The sequence below is a fragment of the Mastigoproctus giganteus genome, chromosome 10 (genome assembly GCF_048544385.1).
Source record: "Mastigoproctus giganteus isolate SK-2022 chromosome 10, ASM4854438v1, whole genome shotgun sequence".
In the NCBI taxonomy this organism is placed as follows: Eukaryota; Metazoa; Arthropoda; class Arachnida; order Uropygi; family Thelyphonidae; genus Mastigoproctus; species Mastigoproctus giganteus.
Window position 1 is genome coordinate 9,471,332 of NC_143584.1, and position 13,678 is coordinate 9,485,009.

The 13,678-nt window shown below is 33.4% G+C and overlaps 1 protein-coding gene across 1 annotated transcript in view; it reads right to left on the reverse strand.

The window, feature by feature from the left end:
• The window catches only part of LOC150078675 (centrosomal protein of 76 kDa-like), a 141,273-nt gene that overhangs the window by 33,730 nt on the left and 93,865 nt on the right, over window positions 1-13,678 (reverse strand). Inside the window, exon 9 of the mRNA XM_090382236.1 lies at window positions 5,897-6,094. Coding sequence (XP_090238362.1) covers window positions 5,897-6,094 — 198 coding nt within the window. The remainder of the gene's footprint in view (window positions 1-5,896; window positions 6,095-13,678) is intronic.

The window sequence follows — 13,678 nt, forward strand, 5'->3', positions numbered from 1 at the left end:
TCGTTATTGATTGCTTATTATTATTATTTTTTTTGTTTTGTTTTAAATTTTACAATCCTAAAAAAAAAAAAAAAAAATTTGAGTGAAAAAAATTTACGTAATTCCATAGTTGAGGGACTTACTGTATCGAAAAATGTTTAAAAAACTTCCCACGCACCACTCGCGTATCCAATATGATGCTTCAGTTTATTTTTTGCGATGTCCATTTTAAATCTAAATTTTATATATATTTTATTTATATATATATATATATATAAAATTTAGATTTAAATATATATATATAATAGCTTCCCTTTATTTTTTACAATGTGTTCCATATGATTTGGTGACCAACATTGTAATGGTAATGGATGCACTTTGAAAAAGGTGCATCCATTACCAGTAACAACGTGCATCACGGGATTACAAAATTCTTCTTAAATACAGTACACGTTCCCTTTTCATTTAACTTGCCAACTGAAAACGTTTTTTAACGAAAGTCCTTCGTTACGACTTTTGGCTTATCCCTATTTAGAGGTTCCCAATTTAACCCAATTTAATAACAACCAAAGACGGAGTTAGTGCACTTCTACTTCCTTGCGCATATTTTAATCCCGTTTCCATCATAATTACTATTTGTCCACCCCTTAATTTAAGAACCAATCACCTTAAAGCTAGTCACCTCTTGCCATTCAAACCATAACAATTGCAGATCGATCAAGGTGAGTACTGAAAAATTAAGCCCTTGCTATTTTTTGAATTTAGTCCAATAAAACAGTACTTTAAGACATACTATAACTTCTAAGTCTCCAAAAATGAAATTAAAATGGCTTCAAAGGTTTAGACTGCAAAGTCTGACAACTAGACATCTAAGAGATATTTGATGTCTGTAATTTGATATCTGGTTGAGGTCTGTTCTCCCTCATAGCTGAGACAAGAACTAGAGGAAGAAATATAAAATTTCAGGGAATAACAGAATAGAAGACCAGATCTCATGAAGTTCACCTATGGGCAGTGGGCTGTTGAACACTGGAATAAGTTGCTTCCCAAAGTGGTGGAGGTAAGTCTGACTAAATTCAAAACAGAACTGGATAGTTCTGCTTTGAATTTTAACTCCCTCGCTCACTCATTCTCACTCCCTCGAGGGAGTGGGAATGGTATAAATTGTCTCCTTTATTTTATTTTATATTATTATTTTTAAAATTTTATTTATTTTATTTTTTTATTATTATTTATTTATTTTTTTTTTTAGCTGATGCAGAAAAAGCCTGTTTCCTTGCCCCATTTGGCTTTACTAATACCAATCCCTTTTACATGGGATTGGTATTGGTATTTATTGGATGATTGTTTTCTGCAGCAGCATGTTCGAGAGGCAACCAGAGAAAGTAATACTCTTGATCTGGTTATCAGCAGTGATCATTCGTGTATTAAGAATTTGCAGATAAAGGAACCACTAGGTGGCAGCAATCACAGCGTACTGATGTGGGATTTACTTAAAGATTTAATTACCATCAGGGGTAAAGGAAAGGGTTTTTGCTTCCGTAGAGGTGAGTACAGTGGTCTCCGACAGTTTTTAAATTCTGTACAGTGGGATCAACTGATGATGTTACCAACAGTAATTCTAAGTGGGAAGCATTCAAGGAATTAATCGTGGATGCTACTAAAAGTTTCATACCTATTAAGAAATACTGTTCGAGGTTTAGGCCTAAATGGTTATCTAATGAACTAATGAGACTCGTAACAGAGAAGAAAAATGCATGGGATGCATATAAATTTTCAAGCGACTCAGAAGCCTATGGCAGATATAAGCTAGTCTGTAATCAGGTCACAAAGGAGGTTAGGCAGGCGAAGGCAGATTACAAGAAATCCTTGGCAAAAGATGCTAAGAAAAACAGCAAGGATTTCTTTACTTATATAAACTCTAAAAGGAAGGGGATGAATCTGATTGGTTCACTTGATAACAATGGTTCGACTGTTGATGATCCTGCCCAGATAGCAAACAAACTGAATGAGTATTTTGCATCTACATTCACACATGAGGAATTATTAAGGTTTGAAAATGGCAAAAGGTTATCAAATTGTAGCAGGATACTTAATGATTTTCTAATAACTGAAAGCAAAGTGGAGGAGAAATTGTGGCTAAGCAAACCTTGGATTCAGAGGAGGTCACCACGGACTGGAGATGTGCAAATGTATCCCCAATTCACAAAGGGGGATCGAAGGGTGACACGAGTAATTACAGACCAGTTAGTTTAACTTCTGTTCCGGGTAAAATATGGAGTCACTGGTTAAAGATGCATTGCAGGATCATCTAGACAAGACTGCAGCAATAATTCAGACACAGCATGGGTTTGTTAAGGGAAAGTCTTGTCTAACAAATTTGATAGGATATTATGATGTGGTTACAAAGGAACCGGATGCAAAATATAATTTTGATATCATATATTTGGATTTCAGGAAAGCTTTTGACACTGTTGCGCATGGAAGACTATTGTACAAATTGGAGCAGAATGGTATTAAGGGTAAGTTGCTACAGTGGATAAAAGGATGGTTAAGTGGGAGAAGACAGAGGGTGGTAATCAATGGGTGCTGCTCTTCGTGGACTAATGTTATTAGTGGAGTCCCACAGGGTTCGGTGTTAGGTCCACTGTTGTTTTGTATATTTATCAATGATGTTGATAAAGGTATATCAGGCTTAATGTCGAAGTTTGCAGATGATACAAAGGTTGGCAGGGTTGTTAATGACAGTAATGGCAGTGTGCTACTGCAACAGGATCTAGATAATTTGGGCAGATGGGCTAAGAAGTGGCAACTGAAGTTTAACCTTGACAAATGCAAAGTACTGCATATGGGTAGAAGTAACCCCAGAGAAACGTACCAACTGTGTGGTACTACACTTAAGGTGGTAGAAAATGAAAAAGACCTGGGAGTAATTGTGCAGTCAGATATGAAGTTTTCTGAGTAATGCAGACAGGCTGCCAGGGCAGGTCATGGGGTTTTGTCAATGATATATAGGAATTTTGCTAGCAGGGAAAAGGAGGTGATTGTCCCTCTGTATAAGCAATGGTCAGGCCACACATTGAGTACTGCGTACAGGTCTGGAGGCCTCATTTTAGGAAGGATGTAGATTTACTTGAGCGTGTACAGAGAAGAGCAACAAGATTGGTGAGGGGAATGAAGGGATCCTCTTACCAAGAGAGGCTTAAGTTCTGCAAATTGCAGTGGCTGGAGACTAGGCACCTGCACGGTGATCTGATTGAGGTATATAAGGCCTTGAATGGGTTCAGCACGCTGAATTCTGATGGATCCTTTCACTTGTTCAGATTACAAACCTAAGGGGGCATAAATTCAAATTAAGAAAAGACAGATGTAGAATAGATGTGCGGAAATTTGCCTTTAACCAGCGGGTGGTTAATCGCTGGAAGAAACTTCCATCTGTCGTTGTGGAAGTTGACAGGTTAAATAAATTTAAGGAGGAACTGGACAGGCATTTGGAGGGAATGGTGTGATTTTTTTTTTTTTTTTTTTTGGCTGATGCTGCATAAGCTCATACACTTGCTTTCTTGCATCACATGCCGCCACTACTACTACTACTACTATTGGTTTTTATCACCACTACTACTAAAACTACATTGGTTTTCCAGTGCGGAAAAAAACATGGCATAAGATCAACAAAAAAATATATTTTTTAATCTACTTTTAATTAAAAAAGAAGAATCAACAGAATTTTCTACTGATTATAAGTTAATATTTTTAATTGATTTCATACCACTTTTTATCATTTAAAATTAAATAGATGTTTCTGTCAAGTCATCTTCAACTGTGTCTGTGATTCTATACTGGCTGTAGCTAGAAGCATATGGAAACTGTATGCCTGTCATTCAATTTACATCATTTTTGTTGCTGATCTTTTTTTTAAGCTATTCAGTGAATTTTTTTTTTTTTTTTTTTTTTTTTTGATAGAATTAAAAATTGCTTGTCCCATAACAATGACTGATAATGGTGTAAAAGATAAGTTACACCTGGGTTTCTGTTCCCGAGGTGCACACCTCACATACCCTGACTCACCTAAAGATCTACTCACTCCAGTGAGTTCATGAAGACATCCTCTTCATGAACCCGTGCTGAGTTCCTTTTGGATTCCATTCATATTGAGATGGTTCCATACTATGCTTTTAACAACAGATATTATGACCATGCCCACCACAAAAGTCGACTCACCATTCTACAGTGCTTATCATCTCTTTAGCTACACCTTTATGGTTAGAAAGACATTTATGTGATGTTAAAGACTTGTGATGTGCCAGTAATGTGAAGCATGTCTAAGTGGGTTTCCCACTGTTCTCTACAGCAACCTCAAATTTACTGGCAATGTGTCTAGCATAATCCCCTAAAAAAAGTAAAAGACTCCTCAAATAACTTACAACAAAATCTTTTCTCAAAAAAATAACACATTGTTTTGTATTGGAATAATTCTCTTTATATCATGAGAATAAAATCCTCAGGAGTTAAACAGAATTATTCTACAAAACCACAACAGTATTGAATATAGGTCAATCTCAAGCAATGCAACACCTGTTATGGTTGACTTTGAATTATTCTACAACAACCATAATGAGTATTGCATTGCTTGAGGGTGACCTATCAAATAAAAATTGTTTATTTTTTTATTATTTTTTTTTATTTATTTATCTATTTTTGGCCAGCAATAAAAGCCTGTAGCTTCCCTGCACTATATGGTTAATACTAATATTAATTGTTCCAGCATGGACAAAGGGGTGATTAAAGCACCACTGTTTAAGACAAAGATTATGTTTCATCTTCAACACTGCATAAAGATTTGGAAGCCTCAATTTAGGAAGGCTGTGGATCTGTTGGAACTGGTGAGGAGGGGAATCATAAAATTAATCAGGGGCACAAATGGTACCCTTATCAAGAAAAACTTCAGTTCTATAAATTGTTTATTTTTTATTATTTTTTTTTATTTATTTATCTATTTTTGGCCAGCAATAAAAGCCTGTAGCTTCTATGAAAGTGTATGAAAACTAGGCACTTATGAGGAAACCTCACTGTGATGTTTAATGCTTTAAAGGTATTTAATAAACTAAATGCTAATAGCATTCTTACTCTTTTTTTTGGACAATATATAATGGGATGTATATTTGATTCTGAAAAATACATTTGAAGGATAGATGTGCAAAAATTTGCTTTCAGCCAGAGTAACTGACTTTTTGGAACAAACTTCCATTTAGTGTCATTGAAGCAGGTAGTTTGAATATAAATTTAGAGGACTGGACAAATTATTAAAAGTAATGAGCAAATGATGTGGATAGTTTTGTTTTTTTTTGCTGATACTATATCAACTTGCTTCCTTGCATCATTTTTGCCACTACTAATCATTCTGCTAACCTTTGTCTCTTTAAAGTTTCCTCCTATATATTTTTTTTCATTAAACCTGTGTTTTCATTCAAATTGAAGAGACAGACCATATGAATAGTTCTCAGTTTACATAATTAATTTCTTTCATTTTGCAAAGCTCAATATCCAAATGTCCATTACATTTTTTCCCTTTGCCAGTCGCTATAATTTTAAAGACTCTTAACTCAAGCGAATGCATAATTCACAAATGCCCACAAGTTATGATATCCACTTGACTGTTTATTTAGTTGTTTATTCTGCTCAACATACAATATCTATAAATTAAATACAATATCTAGCTTAGCACGATAATTAAACTTTCAATATAAGTAAAATTATCTTCTTTTTCTAAACTTTGTTCTAATTTTGCTAAAACTTTTCTCTAATTCACAAAAAAATAAACCCATTACAAACACATTTTACCTAAAATTAGGCCTACAGTTAGTACATACTACAGATAACATTTAAAATCCATTTTTATATATATATCTTACAGTACCTTTCTATAATCGACTGTTAAGGCATGCAACTGTTGTTCAAGACTATGGCTTAGTTTCTTTTCATTATCATCCAGATTATCTGATAACAGTAGCCGCATTGGTTGTTTTCTAATAAGTTTCAGGGCATCCTGAGATAGGGCTTTCCACTTGGAAGAATCAGCTAAATTAAAGTCACATGCTGTGATGATATCAGTTGGCTAAGAATGAAAAATATGGTATTCACTGAAGAAATTACAAATATAAAGAAATTACAAATTTGAGGCATATGGATAATTTTATATTGGTTTTAAAGTAACCAAACACTGCTATTTAATATAGAACGTCTGCAATAAATATAGAATAATATAGAATATCTGCAATAAACAGTGCAAAAATCATGAAACAATTAAAGGTTTGTCAATTATATTCTAGCAATAAATAAGTAACAAGAAAAATTATAAAGTTACAGTTAGTTGATCATTATTTTCTTTAAAATAGAATCCATTTGGTGCTTCCAACTGATTCTTAATCTGACAGTGATTATGTTATAATCTGACAGATTATAATATAAAATTAAATTAGCAAATTTAATTTTATATTATAATCTTTACTTAGGAAGTACAACTACTTCAAAAAGTTACAGATATTTTGTGATCAATGCAAACTTCTTTAAAAAGGACCTACTGTAGAAACTGCTACTTCAAAAAAGAGAAACATAAGACTTGTAATAGTGTTGTATATTCAAATGACAAATAGGTAAATGATTCTTCCCCCCCACCACAGTAAAAAACAAAAAAAAAGAAGCAATTTATTTCATTATCAAAAAATAGTCTCTCTCATTTATATTCACCAAAAAAGGGGAAAATCTGATTATGATTTTTTTTTTTTTTTTTTTTTTTTTCTACGTGAATTATCTAGTTATCATGATACCTTGGATGCTGGCTATTCATGGTTGCCATTGCCATGCTGTAAAGGTGTACACATTTTTGATAGTTTATATATTGAATTTTTAAGTGATATTTGTGGCATTAATTCTGAATCACTTGATTATATCAGGTAATCATTTTGTGGAATTATCTCTCTGTTACTCTGGTCAGTGAGCATCTAGAATGTTTCATGCATTATGCTTATTCCTAAGTCTAATCTATGTATACAAGGTTTGATCTTATAATTCTTAAATACATAGTGGTAGCTAAAAGATTGTGTTGGGGTTTACAATCTTTTGATCACACTTGTTTTTCTCATTTGTCATGTGTACTAAAAATGATGAAATTTGAACAAAGTGAAATTCAAACATTATTTGTTGTAAACTAGGAAAGTCAGCCACAGAAACACATGAAATGCTCATTACAGTTCTGGAGATAATGATATAATAAAAAAAAAAAAAGAAAAAAAAAATTTAAGTGGTTACTGTAATTAGCATTAGTTGAGGCATATAATGCAATAAAGCAAGATTATAGAGCATCAACCAAAAAAAAAAAAAAAAAAAACCTTCCCATTTCACTGATCCATTCATTCCAAATTTTGGCTAGTTTGGCCTTAAATTTATTTAAGCTATCAACTTCCACGACAACAGATGGAAGTTTGTTCCAGCAATCAACTACCCACTGGCTAAAGGCAAACTTCCGCACATCTTTTCTACAACTGTCTTTCCTTATTTTTAATATACCACAGAATATTAAAAATTCTCTCATGAAACCTTTGGTTTCAAACGTTTCATGAGGGAAATTTTTCGCTTGAAGATGAAGAAAGAACTATTGCTTAATTGGATTAATGACTGACAACTGAGAAATAGTGGAGATGTCTCTTTCATTTGGATTGATTCAGGCCATACTGACTGACAATTTGGGCATGAGGGTGAATAACCACCAAATAGTTCCATGTAATCTCAATTGAGATCAAAGACAGCATTGATCCAATGCAGGATCTGATACAGCAAGCTGTACTGGTTGCTGCATTTTTAATAAAAATTATAACAGGTGATGAGCCATGGCTGTATGGAACCCAGAGACCAAGGTTCAAGGCTCTCAATGGAAAATAATGTTATCACCATGACCAAAAAAAGTCTATAGGGCTTGAGAGAGGATAGACTGAATTGCAAGAAGTTTTCTTTGGCCAGAAAATTTTGAAATACTGGAATAAGCTACCTCTCTGGCTAGCTGAAGATGAGAGTTTGGAGAACTGCAAAGGTCAGCTCAATACTTATCTACATGAGGAGGACATATATATTTATGCAATTTATTTTTTATTTTTATTATTATTTTCTTATTGTTTGTTTTTTTTTGTTTTTTTTTAATTATCTTTATGACTGGCACAGCAAAGGCCTACAGCTTTTTTTTTTTTTTTTTTATGAAAACCTTAAACACGAAAGGTATCAAAACCTATAGTACTTAGTACCGTGCATGGGTTGAAGGAGAAGTATGGGGGGAGGGGAATGCTGGAAACTTTGCTCTAGAGACTAAACATGGGTTTCACCACTTCAAGCCTCCAATAAGCAAAGTGGTGGTATTTCACCGGTTGATGAAAGTCATCTACCACCTTAAAATACAGCTAAAACTATTACCAAACAGAATCAGTAATGTAACGTCATTCAGCCTGCCCACAAAAATCCAGTACTTTTTTTTTAAGGAAATATTTGCAATGCCTTAAGAAAACCTTTTTGGAAGGCACTGCAAGACATTCTGAGCTTTTTGGCTATTTCTTAAAATTAACTTCCATCAGAACTTAAACGTAAAGTCTTAAATAACTTTGCTTTACATACACTATGAGTGATGATCCAAATTAATTTAGCCTCTTGATTCTTTCTGACCTTGTTTTAATTTCTTATTTTAAATTTTTTCACCCCCATTTTTTATAATAGGGAATTCGGATTACATGTACACTCAACAATTTGAATGAAAATGTGTTGAAGTAATAAATAACTAAAATTGATTCTTAAATAAAACTTTAGCGAATATCATATGTAACCTTCAGATTACCTTCGGTGAATGCCACTATTAATGAAACGATTTTACTTGCATTAGTTTCAGTAAAATGTTAATCACTTTAAAAAATGTTAACTACAATTTTACAATTTCTCTACAATAATTTGACTATGTTTAACCCATGCACGGTACTAAGTACTATAGGTTCTAATACATACCTCTTGTGTTTGGAGTTTTCATAAAAAAAAAAAAAAAAAAAAAATTAACAAAAAGGTTTATATTTAAATTTATATTTAATCTCATATGTATTTACTGTGCTGAATCCAACAGTACCAATGGTTTTTCTCTAATGTCAATACTTTTGTAGCAATTAAATGTGTTATGTTTTTTTTTTTGTGGGTCATAATTATGCTATTACAAAGAGAGATACAGTGAAAAATGAGTATATCACATGAAGTCTAATGAAGATAATCAAAAAAAAAAATGTGCAAGAAAGTAGGCCACCACAGACAGCCTCAGTGAATAAGATCATAGAGATAACAGTGGAGGGGGGGAAGAGTATGAAGAAGAGGAAGATCAAATAAACGTGGTGGAACACATTGAGGAAGAATATGGAAGAAAGCAGAATGGATGAACGATTTGACCCAAAGCAAGAATGAGTGGAGAGATAGGATTAGAAAAGCTGACCCCTAATAGATGAGATAAGGCTTAAGAAAAAAACAAGAACAAAAAGATGTTAGTCTTAATTAGATGCCCTTTGCCATACTTCAAATATGAAAATATATATATGAAAACACATTTTTTTCATATTCGAAACAAATATGTTTTCAAAACCATCATGATGACTGCTATTACTATTGCCATTTCTCAGCCCATCTGCGTAATTTTTATAGATCTTGTTTCAGTAGTACACCTTCGTTCCTGTCATTAACTGCCCTTCCAGCCTTTTATTCATCTGCAAATACAGACAATAAGCTTGAGGTACCTTCATTCATAAATCTTAATAATCTTGTTAAACTCTCATTTTATTGTTACTAATAAAAGGAGGGTTATAGCAGTAACTTCTTCCTAATGCTACACTGCTCCATGTTAATGAAGAGCATGAGGAGAGATTTCAACAAGACATACAGCCAAAACAGAAGAGACACCAAGCAAAGTGAGATGAAACTACGATGGGCAATTATATCTGGTTCTTTCTTTAGGATGACTACACTGACCACAAAAGACAGAAATTCATATGCAAATGTATAAGGAATTAACTCAAGGAGGATTTCTGGTTCTTAATTTGTGATTTTATTAACTTGTTGTTTACACATTTTATACTCTGTTCTGTACAGAAATTATACAAACATTAACAACTCTGATGTAACATTTTCCATTTACTCTTTTTTCACATCTGGGCAAACCATTGATGCCATGCAAAAACTAACATCATATTTGGAATCAGCATACCCACATTTATAAATAAATACCAAGAAAGGCAGGTAAACAAAACCTTTAAGAAAATTTATTAAATTGTATTATTCTTAATTTTAATGTTAGTTTAGCTCAATTTTAGTTTGATGTTAACCCTTCATTAATTCTTGTCATTAATGACAATAATTTTGTCATTAATTATTGCCAAAAAAACAAAGGTATTGGCCCAAACCTTGTTTGGCTGGCAATAAATGATTATATATATATATTTTTTTTTTTTTAATTTTTTTTTCTTTAATAAGTGCCCTGATTTTGATTCTTACATGTATATTAAACATAACACAGTACTTTTATTATTGTTTTCAAAAACTGGCAATTGGATTAATAACTAAGTACACTTGCATTTCAATTTTCATAGCCTTCACTACACATTCTGCAAAAAAAGGTTATCCTCTGTGGCATGATATATCACCACCTTCCACTTATTTGGAGGGGGCCTAGGTTCAATTCCCATCGATGACTGGAGTCATTTCTAAAGTCCTCTTTAATTGAGGTTGTGGATTGTCTCCTCCATGACTAACTCCAGATTTTTCAGCCCACACAACATGCAAGCTGACCTGTGAATACTCACTTCACAGACAACACCACACATTACTATAAGCAACAAGCTTGGGTTCCACCAAATAATAGAAAAAACATTAAATATGCAAAAACGTTGGGAATTGTTGGCTGTAATGTATTCAAATCTACATAACTTTAGATAGTTTATTTTAGGAAATAAGAAATAGCCACAGGGAAAAATCTTAGATATGTGGATTGCGTTGCTGATGTGTAGGTCTCGCAAAAATGTGCACACAGAAACTGAATTGTACATTAGGACATGTATATGAAAAGTGCTAGTTACATATTCTCATGACAGGAAGCATTTTCATTTCATGAGGAGCTGAAAATTTCATTTTTTTTTCTGGGCATTACATTTAGGAAAATAAATGAATGTAAATTCTCAATCAGTTTTTACCTGATTTCAAATTATAAAAATATATAACTGCATCTTGCATACTAGTCTCAGCTTATTTATCTGTAGAACATACTAACTTATTTTGAAATGAGGATGCAAATTTTGTCACTCAGTAATGAAATCTATGCCTTAGTTAATACTGTCACTGTTTCAGGGACAGCATCAATCAGGACATAATCTATGGTGAGAAAATGCATTTTGATTAATAATGCATTTTCCAGATGTATATCTACAACTAATCAAAATCTTCCTCTATCACTCCAAAGTTTTATGCGTGAAGAAATCTGATCATCATGAACTTATTTAGCCCTCTTCACACTTCTGCAATGAGTTTACCCAATTAGCAAGAAATTTCAATGTTTATTAATTGTTTATATCATATTCACTGTTCACAAGGAGAAAGACTATGAATGTGAAATAATATTCATAGCTGCAGATGTCAAATAAACAGCTGCATTCTTGATAACTAAGAAACAGCTTGAGTAAAAAACAGCTGCATTCAAGATAACTAAGAGTAAGAACACATGCATGTACACTAATACTAGGAGCATAATAAGTAAATTTGATGAATTTGAAGAACTGGTTAAGTCATTAAATGTGGATATTATAGGGGACATTGAAGACAGTGGTGTCACTCAGACATAGGAGATGCAGAATTTGAATATGGGGGGGTACATTGTGTAAATAGAGGACAGACAAGGCAGAAAGGGTTATGCTCTTAGTTAAGCAACACATTAAATCTAAAGTAATGCATCTAGTCAACGTGGGTGGCCAGTGCAATACTCAGTCAGAAGTGTGCACAAGCAATGGAAAAACGAAAATGAGAGTAGGATGGTGTTATAGGCCAAATGACTGTAATGAGTATAACAAACTCATTAGAAAAAAAACAGAGAAATAGAGTGGGCCAGTAAATCAGAATGTCTTATAATGGGGGATTTCAACTTTCCAGATATTAACTGAAACTCACGAGATGGTCACAAGTGACCATCTCACAAGTTTCAGTTTCAATGACTATCTCACAATACTCTTGATTTGATTACCAACAGTGAATCTTCATGCACTAAGAATCTGCATATAAAAGACCCACTGGATGACAGTGATCACAGTTTACTGATGTGAGATATTTACTTTTTATTATTATTAGCCATATGGTGCAAGGAAGAAAGGAAGCCTGAGGCTTATGCTGCAACAGCCAAAAAAAAAATTTCTGAACTACCCAGAGAGAGAGAGAGATAAAAGGGAATCACCAAGGAAGAGAAGAATGATGATGTCCAGCTCAGATGTGAGTCCCTGGGGTTACTTAAAGATATAGCTATTGTCAAGGGTAAAGGGAAGTGTTTTTGCTTTCATAAAGGAGACTACATAGTTTCACACAGTTTATAAATTCTATACAGTGGGACCAAATAATGATGTTACCAACAACAAATTCTAAATGGGAAGCATTTGAGGAAGTAATCATAAAGTTACGAGATTTTTCATACTAACTAAGAAATACTGTTTAAAGTTTAGACTTAAATGGATGTCGGATAAACTAACAAGACTTGTGGAAGAGAAAAAATATGCATGGGATGCGTATAAATTATCAGATGATACAAAAGCTTAAAGTAAATATAAACTAGTCTGCAATCGAATCACAAACGAAATTAGGCAGATTATGAGAAGTCTTTGTAAAGCATGCAATGAAAAATAGCAAAACTTCTTTACTAGAAGGAAGGAAATGAATCATATTGATGGTTTAGTTAGTTTGTCAGCAACCTGATCCTACTCAGGTAGCTGACAAACTAAATAGGTATTTAGGTATTCCCTGAGGGGAAAGCAGAATGCTCTTCTGCTTTCCCCTCAGGAAGGGAATGAATCATATTGCTCAGCTTGATATCAATGGTTTAACTGTTGATGATTCTACTCAGGTTGCTGACAAACTGAATAGCGATTCTGCATCTCAATTCACACAAGAGAAATTCTTTAGGGAAGGCAATGCCAGAGGTTTATCAAATTCTAATAGGGAACTAAATGATTTTCTGATAACTGGGAGGAAAGCAGAAGCTAAAAATAAAAAATGCACCTGGTGTTCATAGCATCATTGCAATTATATTAAGGAAGACAGCAAAGAGGTAAGCAAAACTTAGCTATAATTATGAGCACATCATTGAATTTAGGAGAGGTCCCCATGAACTGGAGATGTGGGAATGTATACCAAATTCACAATGGGCGATCAGAGGGCAGCATGAGTAATTACAGACCTGTTAGCTTAACTTCTCTTCCAGGGAAAATAATGGTGTCACTGTTTAAAGAAGTAATGTAGGACTATCTAGATAGGAGTGCAGTCATACTGCAGTCAAAGCATGGATTTGTTAAAGCCCAATCTTATCTGACCAATTCAATTAGATACTATGATGCAGTAACAAAGCAACTGAATGCAAAAAGTAATTTTGATATCATACACA